Consider the following 23,059-nt stretch of genomic DNA (forward strand, 5'->3'; position numbering starts at 1 on the left):
CCGCAGTGTCAGCAGGCATTTGCTCCTACAATGCGCTACACCGCCTAATTTCACTAATTAGCTTATTATCTGAACCAAGCAGGTAAAATAATTACTGAAATCAGGTGGTGTAGCGCGCGGTAGGAGCGAATGCCCGTAGACACTGCAGCCCGCAGGATGTGGAGTTCAGTAGCGCTGGTCTAATCGGTAGTACCCGGGAGAAAAGAAGGGCTGGATTTGTATTTGATTATCCCTACCCCACAGTATGCTCTCAATAACAGCATTGGAAAGACAAGGCTCTTTAACCGTCCACTTCGCTGTGAGTAGGCTCGTGTAATGGACAGTTAATACCCTAAGCCGTTGCTACGCAGTGTCTCTCTGAAAGACCCACGTGAGCATCGTGAGGGTCTGACACACACCTGTGGCCTCTGGGGAAGGTCAGCTTTCTTCGGCATCACAGAAACGATGCTGCCTCCCTGTCCCTTCTTTATCACGGCGATGAAGCTGTCGAACAGGAACTGAAACGTAGCAAAAAGGACATTAAAGTTTCACCTGAATGACACGCTGTCACCGTTCCAATGAATCACAGCCACCCAGCACAGCAAAAGATCTCTTACAGCCTCGGTGACCAACGGCTGTGCAGAGGAAATGCATCACTGTCTCGGTCATTAAGAAGAAAATTGAGTTCATGATCGGCTGTCTTTGAGCGGAGGCCTGTCGGTGGAGCTACCTCAGTGTCTGTGGGGCCACCTTTAGCCTCGGGATGGAACTGCGCTGTGAAGATGGGCTTGGAGTTGTGCATGATCCCCTAAGAGAAAGAAGGCCCATATGCTGTGATTAATCCGTCAAGCACACCAGCACAAAAACACACTGCCTAATGTGATTGATATCACTGTGACTCCTAACACTTCAGGCCTTCTATACAATCAACTTCACAGGGACCAACAAAGTTTGGAGACACACTGAGCCACTTACAGTACAACAACTTTGGCAGGGACTTAACTTTCTGAACTGGGCTGGCTAGGACTACTGTAACATGCAGAAGCAAAATAACTGTAATGTAATGTTGCCATGGTGATGACCTCGTTGGTGCCATCGTTGGCGTTGACGAAGAGCGGGCTCCAGCCGGGGGGCAGTGATTGGCTGTCGATGCCGTAGCCATGGTTCTGAGCCGTGATGAAGGCCCGACCTGTCATCACGTTCACCACCGGCTGGTTCTGACCCCTGTGGGGACACACAGGAGACCCATTATGTCGCTGTCCCATTGGGTAATGAGACCCATTTTGTCACTGTTCCATTGGGTAATGAGACCCATTATGTCACTGTCCCATTGGGTAATGAGACCCATTATGCTACTGTCCCATTGGGTAATGAGACCCAGTATGTTACTGTCCCATCGGGTAATGAGACCCATTATGCTACTGTCCCATTGGGTAATGAGACCCAGTATGTTACTGTCCCATCGGGTAATGAGACCCATTATGCTACTGTCCCATTGGGTAATGAGACCCATTATGCTACTGTCCCATTGGGTAATGAGACCCAGTATGTTACTGTCCCATCGGGTAATGAGACCCATTATGTCACTGTCCCATCGGATAATCTAATACAGGAATCTCTAGAATAGTGGTAGGGGTGTGATGTGTTTGCGATGTACCTGTTTCCCATGGGCAGTTTGTAAGACCGGGCTCCTGCAGCCAGGGCGGTGATCTGGTTCCCCATGCAGATCCCAAACACGGGCTGAGGACGCTCACTCTGCAGCACCTGGGAGCACAGGTGACTCAGTCACACGCCTGATCACAACACGCGTGATCACAACACACGTGATCACACTGAAGTTCAGCTGAGGACGGAGATCCCAGGAGGGGACCGGGGGAAATGTCTGGGGCGGCCTGTAGCGTAGAGGTTAAGGTTGTGGGGCGGCCTGTAGCGTAGTGGTTAAGGTAAATGACTGGGACACGCAAGGTTGGTGGTTCTAATCCCGGTGTAGCCACAATAAGATCCGCACAGCCGTTGGGCCCTTGAGCAAGGCCCTTAACCCTGCATTGCTCCAGGGGAGGATTGTCTCCTGCTTTGTCTAATCAATTGTACGTGCTCTGGATAAGAGCGTCTGCCAAGTGCCAATAATGTAATGTCTGCCATTTACCATTTTATATTTACATGGATTTAATGGTTAATGGTAAATGGTTGGCATTTATATAGCGCCTTTATCCAAAGCGCTGTACAATTGATGCTTCTTATTCACCCATACATGCATGCAAGGCACCAACCAGCGGGGGATCGAACCGGCAACCCTCCGACTGCCAGACAACTGCTCTTACTGCCTGAGTCAATGCCGCTCCATTGTAGCCACACTGTGGCTTGAACCCCCAACCCTCCCGGTCCTAGTCACGCACCTTAGCCGCTAGGCTAGCAGCTCCCCACTACTCCACCCCACACGCTACCTTGCGGACGTTGTGGATGAGGGGCTCAGCCAGCGCTGGGTTTCCGGGGCCGTTGGAGATGAACAGGCCGTCGTACTCCAGACTCATCAGGTCCTGGTCCCAGGGTACCAGGTGGACCTCCGCCCCCCTCTGCACACACACACGGCAGAGACACCCACCACCCAGTCAATCGACAGTGCACCTTATCCAGCTCATAGTCCAGGGACAGAGCATCTGGTAACGTGTAATGGATGTCGCTGTGACAAACGGTTTATACTCTGGGTGAGTATAATATATATATATATTTTGCTAAGGACAAGGACCACAGTCTACGACAGTCGGACGAGAACAGAACTGCGATTTCAGTCGAGTGACACTTCGTCGCTGGACTATAAACTGGCCTACACACTGAGCCAAGAACAGACCTTCAGCTAAACCTTAACTCAAAAACATTAACACTTGAACATAAACTTCAACAGTGGACCCTAACACTGACCGAGGACCACAAAGGCCAACCTTCAACAACCCCAAAACTTCAACTTCAACAGTGCACCCTAAAGTTGACCCTTTTCTTTGCTAAATAAGACAAAAATAGTCCCGATAAGGCAAGACAGTTGGACTCGTTTCAAGATTTGCCAACGGGATAAGACAACTCCTCTTGTCAAGCAAACAAGCTAATATTTTCCGCTTAAGATAAAAAAAAAAGACCTTAAGTCGTATTACAAGACTAAAACACGTGTTAAGATCAGCCATTTTGCAGTGTAGAATGCCTGCAGAACACCACTCTCTTACCTTCACCAGCAGACGGATTATGTTGTGCTTGATCCCACAGTCGACAGCCACCACTTTGATGGGGTTTCCTTTCCCAAACACCACTGTCTCCTTCAAGGGCAACACAGGTCCGGAACACAGGTCAAGCGCATGAGGGCACAACGCAACGACATGCCTGGAGCACTGCTCCTTTAGAGGATGTTACGGTGGATTACGGGGGAGGTTAAAGCAGGGAGGACACCGGATCTGACGATGGACCCTGAGATGGACACCGTGGGACTCATTCATTTCAGTTAAAGGAAAATGAGTTACACTACAGGCGGCACGGATGGTGCAGTGGGTAGCACTGCCGCCTCACAGCAAGGAGGTCCTGGGTTCGAATCCCCGTCGGCCGGGGCCTCTCTGTGCGGAGTTTGCGTGTCTGCGTGGGTTTCCTCTGGGTACTCCGGTTTCCTCCCACAGTCCAAAGACATGCAGGTTAGGCTGATTGGAGAGTCTAAATTGCCCATAGGTGTGAGTGTGTGAGCGGATGGTGTGTGTGCCCTGCGATGGACTGGCGACCTGTCCAGGGTGTATTCCTGCCTTTCGCCCAATGTATGCTGGGATAGGCTCCAGCCCCCCTGCGACCCTGTTCAGGATAAGCGGGTTCAGATAATGGATGGATGGATGGATGGAGTTACACTACATGCCATGTAAAGAGCTTTAGCCATAGCAGACTGCGGGTGATGCCCATGACTGAGGACAAAGTGTACAGTGCCCAAACCACTTACCCTGTGGGAGTTCACCCTCACCCTCCCCAAAACTAAAACACAACAGAAATAATATAAATTAACTGATTTTAACAAGTACATGTCAGTACTACTAGCTGCGTTACTAACGCATTGCTGACAATAAAAAGAGGAAATCGTCAGAAAGTTCTCACCTTTGTGGACACCTCAGCCACTAGATTGCGCTGATTGGGATCGGAAATCTCCACTGGTTGCCCGTCAAACTCGATTTTCCCCAAAACCGTGCCCTAGAGATTCCCAAGGTAATTTACAACAGCATTATTATTATCTATTCATTTATATTACCTAGTACAAAATATGCATTTGTCTTATTATAAGTTAATGTGTCGGCAAAATGAAACCATACTGGGGAGAAATGAACACTATACTATATACTACACAATAAATGAAAGGTGGTTATAGCATTAGCAATATAACCTAATAAATTCCCACTGCTGTGATTAAGTGATAGCTGAAAAGCGGCACCTTGTCTCGAATGATCTTAGTTAGCATTCTGGTGTCCACACCATACAGGGCAGGGACCTTTGGAGACAAACACAGACAAACGATCGACTGAAAATGTCATCAATATTCGTAAAATAATATTAATAGAGGGCTTTATAAAAACATATGAGACAGCCTCCAAAGTTAAGGTACACCAAGCAACCCGCCCCCTTTAACATTAGAAGTTGTACTGACTACACAGAAATCACATCCACTGAGTTCACAAACAATGAACTACAAATTTTATCATTTCATCATTTGTTAAAAAGCAATATAGGGCTTTCTGAAACACATGAGACAACCTCCAAAGTAAAGGTATACCAAGCAACCCGCCCTCTTTAACATTAGGAATTGTACCGATGACACAGAAATCACACCGACGTGTTCAGAGATGCTGAAAAAACACAGAGGAACCAGATACCTCCTCCTCCTGCAGCCACTGAGCCAGAGATTTCACTGAGTTCCAGTGGCTGTAGTCATGGCTGTAGTCCTGCACCAGCAGCCCTGAGACCTGCAGATACACCCCCAATCCCCCAGCACATTAATACAGCACAGCCGTGGGCTCAAATAGAGTTTGTTTTTCATTCAAATACTTTTCTGTGCTTTATTGATCTCGCCTGGCGCGTTTCAGCATGCTAAGAGGAGCAGGTGTGTACTGTTCATACTTTCAGGATCATTTCATTTGTTCCAATACACCTGGCAAGCTTAGCCAATTGCAGAACATTATTTCAATCGATTACAAATACTCCAGGTCTATCGGCTAAGAAAATCCAGGAAAGCGTTTTACAGAAAGCTAGGAATAATCTAAGTGCTAATCTATTGTCTTTGCAAAAACAATTATTTGCTACGCTGCCCTCAATAAACTCTTCCCCTAGATAACATAATGTGCATTCTGCTTACTTCCAGACAGCCTACATCTCTGTGATGCACACGTTTAATTATAATTGTAAGGAAAACTTTCAAATAAATAATACGAGTGCTAGCATCCTTTTGACATTATATCAATGATCTGTGCTTTAGGAGCACCTGACTATAACTATCTTCACTCCAAACAGTTGATGCATGCGGCTTACGATACAGGATGTAAATACCTTTGCCTGGATAGGACACGGCACTGTTTGCATGTTCTTACCCCATAGGCAAATCTTTAAATAACGTCTCACCTCACTAGAAATATTTTTGTCTTATTTAGCAAAAAAGTAATAGAAATAAGATGAATCAAAGGTAATGTAAATATGAAAATGACCTGTTGAGATATCCTTTTTTTTCTGTTTTTACAGTGGTGTATTGTGTATCCCTAATTCCCAGTGAACCCCACAGGTGTCATTTTAACCCGGGGGGGTCTATGTGAGGGGTCTATGTGAGGGGTCTCACCTGGATCCGGTCGGACTCGACGTGCCTCCGGAGGCCCAGGGCATCCAGCTCCTGGGTGTTGGGGACGCCGTAGTTCCCCACGATCGGGTAGGTGAGGGTGAGGATCTGACCTCGGTAGCTGGGGTCGGTCAGAGCTTCTGGGTAACTGTGCCAGGAGGGTGTCATATCACGAAGTTCATCTTGGGAACAGGTGCGTGGCTGTTACTGCTATTACTACTGCTGCTATTACGACTACTACTACTACTGCTGCTACTACTACTACTACTACTGCTACTAGTACTGCTACTGCTATTACTACTACTACTACTACTACTACTACTACTGCTAAAACCAACACCACTACTACTACTACTACTGCTACTGCTACTAAAATTACTAAAACCAACACCAACTGCTACTATTACTACTACTACTACTACTATTACTGCTACTACTACTACTGCTAAAACCAACACCACTACTACTACTACTACTATTAAAACCACTGCTACTACTGCAACTAATAATAATAATCATAATAATTCAGATTGTCTGAGAAATGTGCATATGTGAAGATGACTACATTCTGTTTTTATAATGCCACCCCACTTAAAGTAAACCTTGGTAAACCATTTTTCAGGGCCTAATGAAGGACTATGAAAACACATGTTTTGTGAAAGAAAAACAGTGCCTGGTCATCATTAGTACCTGATGAGATCATGGACCACCAGATACGTAAATATTTTGTATTCAAATTTCTACACTTTACTGAGCTTGCCTGGTGTATTGGAACCTACGAAATACTCTCAAAAAGTGCAAACCCCGCCCTCCTGGTGGGCTCAATTGCACCAGGCAAGTTCAACTGAGGACAGAAAAGAATTAGAATCCAAAACAGTTACGTGTCCGTGAGCCACAGGTCTTACCCCACCAGGCCCGTGTTGAAGACCAGCTCCCCGGAGACGGAGCGTCCGTGTCCGAAGGAAAAGCCCTTCATTCGCGTGCCATCCTCCAGAACCAAGTGTGCCAACTGGGCCTGGGGCCGTGGAGAGGAGGGATCAGAGGTCAGAGGTCAGAGGTCAGATTATGTGCGTGCTGTCCAATCAGGTTCGTCGCATACAAAACGCTGCCCCAACAACTCACTCGCACAGATAATCAGAGGGCTTGCACATTCTCTATCACGATGCACACAGGTCAAGGTTAAATGAATACATAGTATACAAGTCTACACTGCAAAAAAAAAAAAAAAAAAAAGGCGGTCTCAAGTATTTTAGTCTCACATTTACAATTCAAATCTTATTTCTAATTAGATAGGCTCCACACAGTAAAAATAACATTATAACATAAAATTATTGATTTAATTGATATTACACATAATATTATTGATTAATCTGTTAACATACATTCATTGTATCAAGCACTGTATAGGTGTGTCATTTTTGTACAGTGCAGGAATATGCAGGTTACATAATGGATGGATAGATGGATGGATACACAAATACTGTAAGATTAAAAAGAAACTTTGTGTCTATGCTTCCAGACAGTATAATTGTTTTTTTTTTTCTGTAAAGTTTTTGTGATATGTAATAAAAATGTGCATTTTATACCTCCCTCAGGAGCCCTAAGCACTTATGAATAGTGAGCTGTTTATTGATTAATGTTGTTCAGTATGAGAGCAGAAGTCAGTTATTTATTTTTTCCCAAGCGTCTAACAGACTAAGGATATTTGATTCTGGAGAATTCCCAGCAGATAAATTAAACATGAGCGGATTGCTCCACTTCAGATGGGTATTTAACTTTTATTTATCTCATACACTCTTAGGAAAAAAAGGGTTCTGAAATGGTTCTTTGGCTTTATTCCATGCAGGGACCCAGTTTAGTTCTTCATGGAACCCCACTGTCATAAGAACCATTTAGCCTGACAAAACACACTTTCACAGGGTTCACAGGGCTCCTATTAGATTTATTGTGTGTGCACACGCATGTGTGTGTGTCACATTGAGTACATCCAGATCTTTCCTGGTTATACGCTCCACAGAATCACTGTAGTCATATTTGTATATGTGACAGGCAGACACAATCTAGGTCTAATGCAGATTATTGCTATAAATCAACATCCTGTAATAATGGCAGTTGTTCACATTCCAATATTCATCTTGAGAGAAGGAATAACCATATTGCTTGAGCAGAACAGCCACTGTGGCTTATATTCATGTCCCTTTCAAATACAACAGCATTACAAATATCATATTAAATCAAATAACTATACCGTGATTTGGTTTCCTTTTGTAGGACTATAACAATTTTGTCAATAATGTTTCACCAATACATATTTGCAAGGCATATTTAGTTGGCTTTGCTTGATTATGATCCCAGACTGGGATCCTAGCTAGAAGGCCTCACTGAAAAGAAGAACAACTCACGCCAGTGCATGAAACTCATCCCAATGAAAACTCCAAGACAATGTCAGTCATTGGTGCAAGCTTTCTGCCAAAATGACTGCATGCCACTCCTCCCACTGCTTTAAGATAGCCAAGCCATTCCAACTCCATAATATTCACAGTGAGCATTGCGCTTGTATAAAGCTTCCAAGTTGTCCACATGGTGGTGGAATAATGAGTCAGTCATGGTCAAAGCTTTGAAAGCTCATCCCCTCTCACCCCATTTGACCTAGAGTGATGAAATATGGCATAGATCTCTCTCCTCACAAGGAACTAATGTGCCTTACAAAAGCCATAGCCTAACCCACTTAAGATTTTACGCCATTTTGAATTTTGTGAAAAACATTAAAAGAGCAGGTGCTCCAGAACAACTGGATGGATATGCAAGAACCTTGGTCCAGATGTGCCTGAAAATATGTGTGCCAGTCTCTACTTGCCATATTATGTCTGTAAATATGACACATGCGCATCATCTATTAGGCTATGGGCAAACATTTTGTGTAATAACATTGTTGTTGCTTGCATGTATTTGGTAAGTAGTACCAGTTGAGTGGTCTTCCATTTCTGTAAATCAGTCAATGGCTGAGATAGTTAACATTAAAGTTTGGTGCTTTCTTTCTGGATGTTTGGAAGTGGTAAAAAGGTTACAATTTGGTGAAGGAATGATTTGATAATCTTCAAAATTCCAATATGTTGTAATGGTCATAAGGTCACACTGGTAAAGTTTCATGATGCTTGTTGGCATGCAGATCTCTGCAGAACTTTTCAATCAGCTGAAAACTGCTGAACCAAGCATAGTAAAATGTATTCATAAACTTTACATTCATATACATAAACGACATGTAATACAAAATTTATCAATTTAAATTGACGAAGGAATAATATACAGGTTGTGTGGTCGCTAGCTTGGAACAGTTAACATAGTCTAAGTTTTACCAATATACTTTCAGCGTAAGAAAAATACATCCGGTAATGGAGAAACACAAGGTAAGTGAGTCCCAGTTCAATTGAAAGTTACTTGCAAACTATCAGACATTTCAAACAGGAATAAAATTCGATCACTGAATCGATATGTATGTAGCAAGCTGGGGAATACGCCGTTCGCTTACCTTGACACTATATAACCTTATTCCGTTTGATTTCCAGGCGGCAAAATGTCTGATTCTTCCTAAAGACCATCCGTGCTTTAGGGTCCTGGCAATATTACATGCTGTCAAAATGTGTGTCATTTTCCGTTGTCTCTTTTGTATAGTGTCCCAGTTAGAACTATTTCTTCGGAGACTCAACGTATGGTAACTTAGCTAAGTAACAGAACTTGTCCTGGATTGTATGTCAATAAGTAATTCGCTTGACAGACTAAAACATTTGACAGGTCTGGGTGAGGTGTGCTTCTCAGCTGTCCGCGTGTCTCTCGGCCACTATATGGTCATAAGTAGTAGAACGGGACAGGGTGCAAAGTTGCTAATCTCCTCGCTCATAACGCGCTCTCGTTTATGGTTGGCTCGGTTGCATTCGATGTGCGTTTAGGGTGAGCCATCGGTGAGGTTCAGCTCTGGGGTGGAGCACGAATGTTCTGTGAGACATTCCCGAGTAATGTATTGCTTTGCTAAGAAATAATGTAATTTTCTACAATAGCATCATCCCCCCGCGTTTTCGTATTTAGCAATACATTGTATACAACTTGCATTATTCTTCCAGGTGTGTATCACTGAAATGGTCTTGATCGTTTTGATATGCTAGCTATTTTCACTAGCATGCTGTCTGAAACGGGGTAGGGGCTGATACGAAATTAGCTAGCCTAGATATCTATTATTAGATCATAGACATGTATTTTTAACTCATAATGAGTTTGACTGGGCTCTGCTAGTGTTATAGCTAGCTCACTTCCTTAGAGTATTTTTTGACAGAAGCGCATGCTCTATTTGTGTACGTAACTACGCAGTTAGCCAACCAGAGAAATCACAAAGAACGGGTTATGAATGTGGTCTGCACGCCTGTTAACGCTTAAGAAGGTATATAGCCGACTAAACTACAAGTTTTGTTTGCGGTAAGCTAGCTAGTTAGTGCATATGCAGTATGTTAGTGTGCACTTGAGTGTACCGTTAAGTTTGGTAGCTAGTGTTATTGTTCGAGTAAGCATACTCCTTTGACAGCTGCTTAGCTAGCTTGCTAGCATGCAGGATTGTATACAGTGCGTTCGTATCGTTACGTATCGTTAGCGAGCTTTCTCGCTAAACAACGCATGAATGGCTTTGATCAATTTAAAGTCAAGAACAATTGAGCTGAACTGGCAAGCTAGTTGCGCTTGACTAGCTGGTTGCAAATGAAAATGCATTACGTAACTATTGGTCCACGGTCTGTAGTTCGTGAAAATATATATTGGTGGATACATTGGCATGTTGAAGATGCAATCGGTCACAGCGTTAGTTTGCATTGTTCTGTCTGCAGATTTGCACGTTATACGTCTGGTAAAAATGTTGCAGGCCTGTTAACTCACTTCGTCGTCTAATTTTCAGGACGACCCAGCGTTATCTGAACCAGAATCTGAACAGCGCCACCCCGAGAATTATGGATACTAGAGCTTTAAAGAATCCGTATACAGATTATGATGGGACGCCCGCCTGCACACAACACCTGTTCGACTCGCAGGGCAAAGTAAGTTGCCGTAATTGCAAGCTATTTTGGCCCCGAAGTATGCAAAAACAAACATAAACGAACAAACGGATCATAACACAGTAACTTGCACCTACACCGCACTGTCACGGCTGAGCACAACTATATATCCCAATGGCTAACAGCCCTAAACAATCATTTCTGAAACTGATGCAGAGCACATTTAGTTTATGGTACGTCTAGTTCCTGCCCAACCATTCCTACGAAGCAAAAAGTAGACCTGGTGCACTTACTGCACTTGTTGGCCTAATACAATGTCCCTGTGTATAGCTTTAACCTGCTGATATCCCACTGTCCAGTCAGTACAAAATGCTCCCTAGTTTTGTGTTGTATGACAGCATTGTTATTGGAGTATTGTGCAGTTGAGTGTGTGGAAAGCAGAATTCTGAATTACACACACAGTTGATGCATATCTTACGCATAATAAGCAATAACCGAGCTTAGATGGACTGCATAAGTTCCGTGTACACACTGCTCAATGCAGTGTGTATGACCCACATTGAAGAAACCACTTTTGCTGGCATGAAAAGAAACTGCTTATCTCCTGGGATTTTCATGCACAGCAGTCTAGAGTTTGCAGAGAATGGTGCAAAAACCAAAAAGCATCCAGTGAGCAGCTGTTCTGCAGGAAGAAACGCATTGTTAGTGAGAGAGGTCTAGGCTGGCAGGAAGGTGACAGTAGGGCAAATAACCATACATTACAACAGTGGTGAGCAGAAGAGCATCGCTGAACACACAATGCCTCAAGCCTCTAAGTGGATAGGCTACAGCAGCAGGAGACTTAATAAATCAAAGAAATAATTCTAATAAATAAATAAAAAAGTGCTCACTGAGTGTAGTTTTGCATTGAGACGGTAATATAAGGGGTCTATAATGAAAAAGCAATGGGTTCTGTAGAGTAGCTTCTCCTGAACATGGCTGCCCTGGTTGCCTGTGGCCTTTTGTCCAGTTAAGTTCCGCTCCTCTGCAGCCTCCAGTTGCGCTGGGTGACAATAGCGAATCGCATATGCGTGGGATTAAGTGCAGGTTGAGCGTTTGCTGAGTGCGCTGGGAATGGCTGACTCCGGAGCTGTGGATTCAGCAGTCTGTGCACACTCATGCCAGGCAGAAGTAATTGGACCTGGATGTGTCAGCGGTGTCTTTTTCACGCCTCACTTTGAATCGGACCGGACCAGACTACACTGGGCCGGGGGTGGGGGGGGGGGGGGACTGCGTTTAACCGCCCATGTTGAAGTACGCGCAGTACACATACACACACACACATGCACACACATGCACACACACACACACACACACACACACACACACACAGGCCTGTTCTGTTCTGACTTATAGAGAAAGTTCCTCTCCATTTGAACCAGACCGGGCCAGGACTGCATTTAGCCGCCCATGTTAAAGTACTCACAGTACACATACACACACACACATGCACACACACACACACACACACACACACACACACAGGCCTGTTCTGTTCTGACTTATAGAGAAAGTTCCTCTCCATTTGAACCAGACCGGGCCAGGACTGCATTTAGCCGCCCATGTTAAAGTACTCACAGTACATACAAACACACACACACACACACACACACACACACACACACACACACACACACAGGCCTGTTCAGTTCTGACTTATAGAGAAAGGTCCTCTCCATTTGAAATACTGTTCCAAATACCATATGTCAGGGATTTTCATATCTCATTATGCAGCAGGATGTGGACATATTGCACACATAAATTAAAGTGTCAACAGAACAAATTGGCTTACAGGCAGTACAAGGTAATGAGTAATTAAAATAACATTTTAATGATGTGTATTTAAATCACTTGCTCGCTTTTCTGCAGTGGGGAAAAAAAAATTTGTATAATAGTTTTGTTAATGGCGAAGACTAGTGGCCATCATTGTGTGAAGAACGGTCTAATAAAGGTGTCATTTCCACTGTGGGCAGATCACATTATGCAGTGATGCTTGTAAGGGCAGTAGTCGGGTTGAAAGACATTTAAAACTGCCTCTCGCGATCACCCAAGCGAGTATACACTTTGTACAACATGCCAAGCAGCGAGAGAGGTCTGCAGTGGCTAAAAAGTGGTTTGTGGAGTAGAGCCATAAGTTTTGTTTTTTTTAAATGTCAGTTTTACTTTGGCTAATTAAAAATGTTTGTGTGTGTGTGTGTGTTGTGTCTGTGCGTGTGTTGCGTGCCTGTTCATGTTCTGTGTGTGTGTGTGTGTGTGTGTGTGCATGCTTGTGTGTGTGTACGTGTTCTGTGTGTGTGTGATCTGTGTATGTGCATGTGTGTGTTCCTGTAGCTGACAGAGGACTTTGCTGGGCGTGTGCGCAGTAAGATCAATGAGCTTCTCTCCCTGATGGAAAATGGCCTCCGGTCAGCTGACCCCAGGGACTGCACCGGCTACACCGGATGGACGGGTGAGTTTCACCACGGGCTGCTGACGTGCTCCACCAATCCTGCAGGTTTTCTCTCCTGATTCGACCAATTACCTGCTCTAGCTGTTGAATGAGGTGTCACGGTTGGAGTGAAAACCTACAGGACGGTAGATCTCCAGTTACAGGGTTGGGAACCGCTGTTCCTGATGTAGTAGTAAATGTCCAGACTAGTAGTAAATGTTTACATGTTTATGTGCGTCAGGAATGAACAGTCATTAAGGATGGGCATCTTGAATAGCACTGATGTGTGTCTTCAACTCTTCGCACTGGAGCAGACCTGGGTCAAATGTGTAATTGCTTTGGATTTCTAAACGTTACTGAGTTTATCTGGGGTATTGAAACCGATTAAATACTCTCGGAAAGTGCAAACCCCGCCTTCTGGTCCTCTTGGGCGGCTCAGTTGCACCAGGCAAGATCAATCAAGCACAGAAATCTGAGTTTGAATCCTAAACAATGATGTAATTGAGCCTGGGGTGCATAGGAGTGGGTGAATGAATCCCCATTTGTCGTCGTCGTCGTCGTCGTCTGAAGAACAGTAACCCCCCCCGCCCCCTCCTCAGGCATCGCCCTGCTGTACCTGCACCTCTCCGACGTGTTTGGCGAGGCCTCCTTCCTGCAGAGGGCGCTGGACTACGCGAGCCGCAGCCTGCAGTGCCTGACGCGCCGCTCGGTGACGTTCCTGTGCGGCGACGCGGGGCCGCTAGCGACCGCGGCCGTGGTCTACCACAGGCTGCAGCGGCCGCAGGAGGCCGAGGACTGTCTGACGAGGTCAGTGTGGGGGGGGGGGGGGGGCAGAGCCCATGGCCTGGTGGCTCAGGCGCTGGTCTGGGGACCTGGTGGTTCAAGCCCCGGTGTCGTCACGGTCAGATCTGTGCACCCCGGATTGCTCCAGGTGGGATTGGCCGCTGATTTGTCACTGGGAGTGGAGTGGAAAATGGGTAGAGCCTGAACCCATTATCTGAACCAATTGTGCCGCAGTGTTACATTGTGGCCAAGGGAGCCCAACCCACCTACCTTTTATATGAGTCGTGGATTGGTAGCATGTGGTATCTCCACCCATCGTGGGTTCAGATAAGCACCACTCTTCCATCACAACTGGATTCACGGTACAGCACTGCAGTCCAAAGAAACACTCGGCATTCAAACCCTGAGCAGTGACGGTTTCAACGTTCTACGTCCGTGTTCTAGAACTCCAGTGCTTTCAGTCTGCAGTCCGGTAGTGATCGTTACATCAGCCCTGGAACGTTGTTACGACCTCTGTCGTCAGCTTTTGTATTTACGTTTGTGCATCTTTGCCGCGTGCACGATTATCTTTGCCTTTTACGGTTAAGTTCAGAACATTCAAATCATGTTCTGCAATTGTGACCTCACACCTTGATAGGTTAAATAGAAGAATGTGAAACTAGCCTTACTGTAACCTAGTGTGCAGCGGCAGGCACGGCGGCCATTTTGTTCAGCAGGCGTGTGATTGGGTCTCCTCGGCAGTGGTTTGCAGGTATGGTAGTGATGCTCGGCTCAGGTGCGTCATGCTCCTCTCCACCCCCTCGATGCCCCAGGCTCCTGCAGCTCCACCAGCCGGTGGTCAGGGGGGAGGGCAAGCTGCCAGACGAGCTGCTGTACGGCCGGATCGGCTACCTCTTCGCCCTCGTCTTCATCAACCAGCAGTTCGGACAGGAGAAGATCCCCGTGCAGCTCATTCAAGAGGTGAGCCAGGCAGCCTGTGGAACCTCTGCAGCGCTACTCAACTCCACGTCCTGCGGGCCGCAGTATCTGCAGCGCTACTCAACTCCACGTCCTGCGGGCCGCAGTATCTGCAGCGCTACTGAACTCCACGTCCTGTGGGCCGCAGTATCTGCAGCGCTACTCAACTCCACGTCCTGTGGGCCGCAGTGTCTGCAGCGCTGCTCAACTCCACGTCCTGCGGGCCGCAGTATCTGCAGCGCTACTCAACTGGCGTATGCTTCAACCGTGCGCTACACCGCCTGATTTCACTAATTAGCGTATTATCTGAACGGAGCGGGTGGATTAATGAGAGAAATGAGAGAGGTGTTGCGCACGGTTGAAGCAAACACCTGCACACACTGCGGCCCGCAGGACAAGGAGTTGAGCAGCGCTGGCCTAGCAGCTAAAGTGCTTGAGTGTTTCACCTGGAGGTTTAAGCCCCAGCGTGGCCGCAATAAGATCAGCAAGGCCCTTAACCCCACATTGCTCCTGAGCGGATTGTCCCCTGCTTAGTCTAATCAACTGTAAGTCGCTTTAGGATAAAAGCATCAGCTACACAACTGTAGGGCACAAAGTTTGCGCACAAATCTGCCCTACTAGGGAGTAAATTGCCACGTATAAACATTAGCTTGGCATTAGCTTAGCTTAGTTACGGTAACAAACTGAAAACCTCAATGTTCCATAAAAGGCAATGGCTGCGAGTGTATTTATTTTTATTTATTTTAGTTTTTAGTTTAGTTTTAGTTTCTTTAACAGGGATTATGTATAATTAGACATTGACCTCAAGCTTAAAATTCAGTGCATAATTCAAAGACACTCCTCAGGCAAGTCCTAAATCCCATGAAACAACACTGCCATTGATCTGTGTGGTATTTGGTGTGCTGTGAATGTGTGCATACTATTATATATTTTGGCCAAGGCTGAGTCCTTTTGCTTTAATAACCCGCCATGAAAGGCAAGGTGTTGCAGTTTGTTTACAGCTAATATTTATTATTCAACATTCCATAAAGTATAAATGTCTTTGTTTGCATACTGGTAACAATACAAAATAATGATCAATAATGAAAAAGGGATTAACTAGGCTTTAGATATTTAGATGAATCACATTTTACCGGGTTTGTTAAAATATGTAAGCAACAATAAAAAAAGTACTCGTTCCTTACGAACATGGGTTTACACAGACCACCACATAATCACGTTACGTGTTTTAGAAGCGTTGTTGACGGATAAGTGCCATTTCTATCACAGCGAAAGCGGTCGATGGAGATGTTTAATACTGCCCGTGGCCCCTGGTGGCTGTTTCAGGCTGAGTTGTTAATGTTGTTCAGATCTCCGAGGCCATCCTGGCCTCTGGGGAGAAGCTGTCCATGAAGCGCCGGTACCAGAGTAAGAGCCCGCTCTTCTACGAGTGGTACCAGGAAGACTACGTCGGTGCCGCCCACGGCCTATCAGGAATCTACTACTTCCTCATGCAGGTGAATCTTATTGGCCCGCGAGAGGCACTTTCCCAAATAAGCGAACCTCATTGGCTGGCGAATGTTGGCTGCTGACTTTTCTGATTAACCTGCCTGTTTTTGATTGGCCCAGACAGTGTTTATGCGCAATGGAGATTGTGGATGCTTTACGAAGGTCCTGACAACCTGTTGCCTTTGTAATGGTTGATTTTTCACGAGCATGTGCTTTAATGCAAGAAAATGCACTTCAGATACCTCCAAAAAGAAACTATATCAGCAATTATAAATCATGTACATGTGCAATTTTCGAAAATATTCTTCAGCACACGCGAAAACTGTCGACTAATAAAAAGCGAACACTAAATCTTAAAAAAAAAAAAAAGTTAAGGTTTGGAATGTGGACTCATTAAGAAAAGAAACTCGATTCTTGGTGTGCCCGTGACCTCTGACCTGTCCTCCTCTGCCCCCCGTGACCTCTGACCTGTCCTCATGTGCCCCCCGCAGCCTGGTTTCGGGGTGGGGGACGACAGGCTGGTGAGGCTGGTCAAGCCCAGCGTGGACTTCGTGCGGCAGATCAAGTTCCCGTCGGGAAACTTCCCCCCGTGTGTGGGCGACGCGCGCGACCTGCTGGTGCACTGGTGCCACGGCGCCCCCGGTGTCGTCTACATGTTACTGCAGGCACACAGGGTGAGTACAGTGCGTGCGTGCGTGTGCTGTGTGTGTGTGTGTGTGTGTGTGAGTGTGTGTGTGTGTGTGTGTGTGTCGTCTACATGTTACTGCAGGCCCACAGGGTACGTACAGCGTGTGTGTGTGTGTGTGTGTGTGTGTGCGCGCATGCGTGTGTGCGTGTGCGTGTGTGTGCGTGTGCGTGTGTGCGTGTGTGCGTGTGTGTGTGTGTGTGTGTGTGTGTGCAGGCCTGTGTGTGTGTGTGTGTGTGTGTGTGTGTGTGTGTGTGTGTGTCGTCTACATGCTACTGCAGGCCCACAGGGTACGTACAGCGTGTGTGTGTGTGTGTGTGTGTGTGTGTGTGTGTGCATGTCACTGCAGGCCCACAGGGTGAGTACAGCGTGTGTGTGTGTCTACATGTTACTGCAGGCCCACAGGGTGAGTACAGCGTGTGTGTGTGTGTGTGTGTCTACATGTTACTGCAGGCCCACAGGGTGAGTACAGCATGTGTGTGTGTGTGTGTGTGTGTGTGTGTGTGTGTGTGTCTACATGTTACTGCAGGCCCACAGGGTGCATACAGCAGACTCAGAGAGAGAGCTGTTCATTCAGTTTGCTCCTGCAGTAAAAGCCCTGTGTGTGTGTGTGTGTGTGTGTGTGTGTGTGTGTGTGTGTGTGCGCGGGCGGGTCTGTCTGTCTGTGTGTGTGTGTGTGTGTGTGTGTGTGTGCGTGCGTGTGTACCCACATGTGGGTGTACTATCCAGCTTTTTAGGCAAACTAAGCATTATCAACACTTTAGTGGTAGGAAAAGGTGAGCATTGCTGGGTCGAATAGCCTGTTTTTATCATTATATTGTGTTATTGTATGTGTAAGAAAGCCTGATCTAGGTCTGTGAACCCTTTCCATAGAAAGTACTGGCTTGGGGCTGTACTTGGTCTGGTTTGTCTCACAGTGTACTGATGCCCTCTAGTGTGCACAGTGATGAATCACAGACCTCTGAGTAGCACCAATATGTGAGTGTTACGCTAAGAGCTAAGATCAGTGGCAGCAGGGAATTCTAACTCGGTGCTCTGGAGTGTTCTAGAGTTCCACTGCTTTCAGTTACCAGCACTGATTGTGACCTCAGCATTAGAATGTTCATCTGAGAACATTCTGATTGCACGCCAGAACAGTAGCAGCACTACAGGACAGGGTCAGGACAGGGTGTGGAGTGAGTGTCATGTTCCTGTCCTGGCAGGTTTTCGGGGAGGACCAGTACCTGGGCGAGGCTCTGCAGTGCGGCGAGGTGATCTGGAGGTGGGGTCTGCTGAAGAAGGGATACGGCCTGTGTCACGGAGCCGCAGGAAACGCGTACGGATTCCTGGCGCTCTACAAACACACCGGCGCCCCCCAGCACCTGTACCGTGCCTGCAAGGTGAGAGGGGTTCAGACCCCATACCCCCAAACACCTGTACAGGGCTTGCAAGGTGAGAGGGGTTCAGACCCCATACCCCCAAACACCTGTACAGGGCTTGCAAGGTGAGAGGGGTTCAGACCCCATACCCCCAAACACCTGTACAGGGCCTGCAAGGTGAGAGGGGTTCAGACCCCATACCCCCAAACACCTGTACAGGGCCTGCAAGGTGAGAGGGGTTCAGACCCCATACCCCCAAACACCTGTACAGGGTCTGCAAGGTGAGAGGGGTTCAGACCCCATACCCCCAAACACCTGTACAGGGCCTGCAAGGTGAGAGGGGTTCAGACCCCATACCCCCAAACACCTGTACAGGGCCTGCAAGGTGAGAGGGGTTCAGACTCCATACCCCTGTACAGGGTCAGCAGGGTGAGAGGGGTTCAGACCCTATACCCCCAAACACCTGTACAGGGCCTGCAAGGTGAGAGGGGTTCAGACCCCATACCCCCAAACACCCGTACCGCACCTGCAAGGTGAGAGGGGTTCAGACCCCATACCCCCAAACACCTGTACAGGGCCTGCAAGGTGAGAGGGGTTCAGACCCCATACCCCCAAACACCTGTACAGGGTCTGCAAGGTGAGAGGGGTTCAGACCCTATACCCCCAAACACCTGTACAGGGCCTGCAAGGTGAGAGGGGTTCAGACCCCATAACCCTGTACAGGGTCTGCAAGGTGAGAGGGGTTCAGACCCTATACCCCCAAACACCTGTACAGGGCCTGCAAGGTGAGAGGGGTTCAGACCCCATACCCCCAAACACCTGTACACGGCCTGCAAGGTGAGAGGGGTTCAGACCCCATAACCCTAAACACCTGTACAGGGCCTGCAAGGTGAGAGGGGTTCAGACCCCATACCCCCAAACACCTGTACAGGGTCTGCAAGGTGAGAGGGGTTCAGACCCCATACCCCCAAACACCTGTACAGGGCCTGCAAGGTGAGAGGGGTTCAGACCCCATACCCCCAAACACCTGTACAGGGTCTGCAAGGTGAGAGAGAGGAGAGGGCGAGAGAGAGGGGTTCAGGTTTTTTATTAATCGGGGAAGTAAACAACAATACTTCCGGTTTCCTGACATACCTGTTTCCTGTTCCACTGCCTTCACCTGCTGCCATTTTCGTTTCCCCATTTTTGAAGCCAGTGCTTGTGGGAGTTGTAGTCTCTAGCACTGAGACTACAACTCTCACAAACACTGGATTTCAGTCACATCAGTTTCAGGCTTCAAAAAAAGGGGGGAAAAGGAAACAGATATGACAACGGCAGGTGAGAGAAAGGCAGTGCTTGTGGGAGTTGTAGTCCCAGTGCCAGAGGCAGCGCTGACAGTGATGATTTGTGAGTCCTTGGCACACCCCCTGTGATTAGCTTAATCTGCTACTGGGCCAGAGACTCTCATAACCGGAGCGCTTGTGAAGCCCTCAGAATGCGAAGTGATTGGCTGCTGGCGGCGATGCCCGTGGGAGCTGGCAGCGGTGCCAAAGGCGGTTTGTCTTACGGGCGTCTTGGAGGGCGGCCGCACTGGCACGCTTCCCGCCAAACAGATTTAAGAGCCTCAGCCGTTTACGCGGAGCCGAAAATAAACCATCCCGTTCAGGTCAGGTTTCAGCGCTCTGATCCAGCGCTCCTGCAGAGAAAGGGTTTGTGACATCTTTCTCATGAGCATCGCGCTCAAATATAACTGGAAGGATTCCTGATGCCCCTCTTTGTAATCGGAGCTCTTTTGCATTTAATAGCTGGAGGAATTAGCTCTTATATGACAGGGAGAATGTGGATTCTGATGTTTTCACATCATATTTCCCCCCTGGGGCAATCGTGTCTCCCAATGTGGCGTGATTGGAGCATTTGTCAGGAGACTAGACAGAGCTTCTGTAAGGACTCTTCTTCTTCTCTTGTAGTTTGCAGAGTGGTGCATGGACTACGGCAAACATGGCTGCCGGACTCCGGACACGCCCTTCTCTCTCTTTGAAGGTGGGTTAGGGCAGAGGGCTGCCCAGTGCGTGACAGCGAGACGTTTTGTTTGGACGGCAGCGATCCTCGTGCTCGTGCTGATTAGGGCACTGATAATTGGGTTCTGTGTTAAACACAGCTGTGGGACGTGCTTCTCCAAAAACTACCAAACACTAGCATTTCTTTGAGCTATACTGAAAAGCAGAATTATGACGTGTTACTGAGAAAAGGTGATTTGTGTACTTGTGGTGTATTCTGCATTTTTTAAATAATAACATAATATTATTAATAAAATAAGAAAATAACACTTTTGTTAGGTAGTCTACTTAACAACTGGGAAAATGATGTTGAGGCCAATTCCATCCTCTGAAAGGTATAGACTATGAATGATACAATACCATTTTATACCATTAGTATGTTATAATATTGGAGCTTTCCTGGATCCGAGATTAGCAGTTCCCTGTATTTTGTGTCTCAGCCAATGGAGAAAGAGCTCTCTCTGCGTTTAACACCACACAGAACATAAGCGCAGCCTCTAGAACACACACAGCATAATCGGCAGATGCAACAGATTTAGCAGCTTGAGAGCAGAGCATTGTGGGAATTGGAGTTCTTTCCGCCTGGTTCTCTGCTCTGATGTGTGTTCCGTCCTCCCCCAGGCATGGCTGGAACCATCTACTTCCTGGCGGACCTTCTGCAGCCGCTGAGGTCGAAGTTCCCCGCGTTTGAGATGTGAATCCCCGGCCCTACGTGCACTTCTCTCAGTGGGACGTCCACCCACTCCGTCGCAGGGCGGAGGGGCCGCTGTGAGGGTTGTGTCCGGGTGTTGTGTCGTTCGGCTCCAGGGTGCGCTGCGCCGTTTCCTGGTGCGTTCTGAGTGCGCTGTCCCCGCTAGTGCTAACGTGCCATTCATAACCCTGAAAACCGTGGCTGTGTCCATTGCACTTAATGTGAATCTTCATGTCTTAGAGACCTGCTGGTGACGAAGCTAGCGCAGTGTGGTGTGGATACACTGGACCAAGGGCGTCTGTCTAAAGATGCTAATAGTTGTGAAAAGGGATGATTGAGACGATGGGGGGATGCAAAGCTAGTTTTAGGTTTGGCTGACATTTTATGCTGCATCGATCAATTTAATTTTTCTTAGAATCCATCAGATGGAGAATTTATGTGCAAAGATATTTGATTTTGGCTGCGAAAGGAGGTTGTCAGGCCAAAGGTTGTTTCAGATTTGTAAAAAAAAAAAAAAACAATCATATGATGCAGATCTTGCTGCTTTTAGTTTGCTCAAAAGTGACTTTCCCTTGGTACCTGGTGACCACCGAGATTTATGCATTTATTTTATTTTATATGCATCTAATATGGAATATGAACTCACACAAGATTTGCCACTTCATGCTTCTTACTGAAAAACCCATTAATTTATTAAACAAAGAAAAAATTGGCTTTATACTGGAAAACTTCACAGCAGGTGTGTAGGCAGAAGGTTAACCATACAGAGGTCTGGAAGGCCAGGCCAATGTCTGCCCTTCACATAGCAAGGCCTCCACTGCCCCCGCATCTTCACATATTCTGTTGGTTGTAGCTGTCAGTACAATGATGTGGCACTTATCAATATTCTTCTCTGGTTGGTGTATTCATCTGTAAGTTGCTGGAATTAATGTGTCATGCAGTAAAATGCATGTCCACTTTTGCTATGGGTAAGATCAGTGTTAGTTTCCTTAAATAACCACCTTTGGTACATTTGGCCAATGAGATTTTTGTTCCGAATGCATGGCTGTACACACTTTTCGTTTTGTACATAAATGGTAGATGGGTTTGTTTTTATGTTACTGTTGTGATAAACACAGTGGGTAAGCACTTCCTACTCAACTCATACTTTAGTTTGTGTTTCTTCATTGAAATTCTACTGTTTCTCTATTGCTTCCCTGCTACACAAGCTCAGCAATAAAATGGTCTTCTGCACTCCTGACGTCTCTTCTGTCAGTGTAATGCGCATTTTACTGTTCGCTATGTGATAGCATACTATTATATAATGTGTACAATATAACTTCAGGGAACTTCAGGGGCAGCCTGTAGTGTAGCGATTAAGATACATGACTGGGACCCGCAACGTCGGTGGGCACAGCTGTTGGGCCCTTGAGCAAGGCCCTTAACCTCACATCGCTCCACCGGGGGATTGTCTCCTGCTTAGTCTAATCAACTGGATAAAAGCATCATCCAAATAATAATGTAATGTATCGTAATGAACGAAGGCAGCCCATGAATTAAGCTAGAAACACTAGCTTTTCAGATTGCACGTACTTGCATGCAGTCAATACTTCACAAAATGTGTGATAGGAAGCGTAATTTCAAGCCACTTCTCATGCAGAGACCCAATCCAGTGTTTGCTTGAAGTAATTTGGCTTTCGTAAAAACTAATTGTTGGGATGACTCGTTCAGTCATCTTGGCATTGTGGAGTTCTGCTTGACTGATCA

At 46.6% G+C, this 23,059-nt stretch overlaps 2 protein-coding genes across 5 annotated transcripts in view; one reads left to right on the plus strand and one right to left on the minus strand.

The window, feature by feature from the left end:
* cps1 (carbamoyl-phosphate synthase 1, mitochondrial) overlaps positions 1 to 9,872 on the minus strand; it is a 73,371-nt gene extending 63,499 nt beyond the window's left edge. The window contains exons 1-12 of the mRNA XM_061234312.1: positions 9,345 to 9,872; positions 6,721 to 6,830; positions 5,819 to 5,963; positions 4,866 to 4,955; positions 4,427 to 4,483; positions 4,096 to 4,188; positions 3,195 to 3,284; positions 2,424 to 2,552; positions 1,637 to 1,743; positions 1,062 to 1,203; positions 710 to 787; positions 399 to 497 (exon numbers count right to left, since the gene is read on the minus strand). Of these exons, the coding sequence (XP_061090296.1) occupies positions 399 to 497; positions 710 to 787; positions 1,062 to 1,203; positions 1,637 to 1,743; positions 2,424 to 2,552; positions 3,195 to 3,284; positions 4,096 to 4,188; positions 4,427 to 4,483; positions 4,866 to 4,955; positions 5,819 to 5,963; positions 6,721 to 6,830; positions 9,345 to 9,464 (1,260 nt within the window). The 5' untranslated portion in view covers positions 9,465 to 9,872. The remainder of the gene's footprint in view (positions 1 to 398; positions 498 to 709; positions 788 to 1,061; positions 1,204 to 1,636; positions 1,744 to 2,423; positions 2,553 to 3,194; positions 3,285 to 4,095; positions 4,189 to 4,426; positions 4,484 to 4,865; positions 4,956 to 5,818; positions 5,964 to 6,720; positions 6,831 to 9,344) is intronic.
* On the plus strand, positions 9,750 to 22,546 carry lancl1 (LanC antibiotic synthetase component C-like 1 (bacterial)). Of its 4 annotated transcripts, none has more exons than XM_061234315.1 (10): positions 9,750 to 9,933; positions 10,752 to 10,890; positions 13,219 to 13,336; positions 13,915 to 14,122; positions 14,911 to 15,058; positions 16,405 to 16,551; positions 17,035 to 17,217; positions 18,431 to 18,607; positions 20,533 to 20,605; positions 21,244 to 22,546. In XM_061234315.1, the coding sequence occupies exons 2-10, from the start codon at positions 10,804 to 10,806 to the stop codon at positions 21,318 to 21,320; spliced, it is 1,218 nt and encodes a 405-aa protein (XP_061090299.1). In that variant the 5' UTR covers positions 9,750 to 9,933; positions 10,752 to 10,803; the 3' UTR covers positions 21,321 to 22,546. The 4 variants fall into 4 exon arrangements, with proteins under 4 accessions (XP_061090299.1, XP_061090298.1, XP_061090297.1 ...); XM_061234314.1 differs by lacking the exon at positions 9,750 to 9,933 and adding an exon at positions 10,090 to 10,247; XM_061234313.1 differs by lacking the exon at positions 9,750 to 9,933 and adding an exon at positions 10,133 to 10,282.
* Positions 22,547 to 23,059: the final 513 nt, after the last annotated feature.

The sequence above is a fragment of the Conger conger genome, chromosome 3, assembly GCF_963514075.1.
Source record: "Conger conger chromosome 3, fConCon1.1, whole genome shotgun sequence".
Classification (NCBI taxonomy): domain Eukaryota; kingdom Metazoa; phylum Chordata; class Actinopteri; order Anguilliformes; family Congridae; genus Conger; species Conger conger.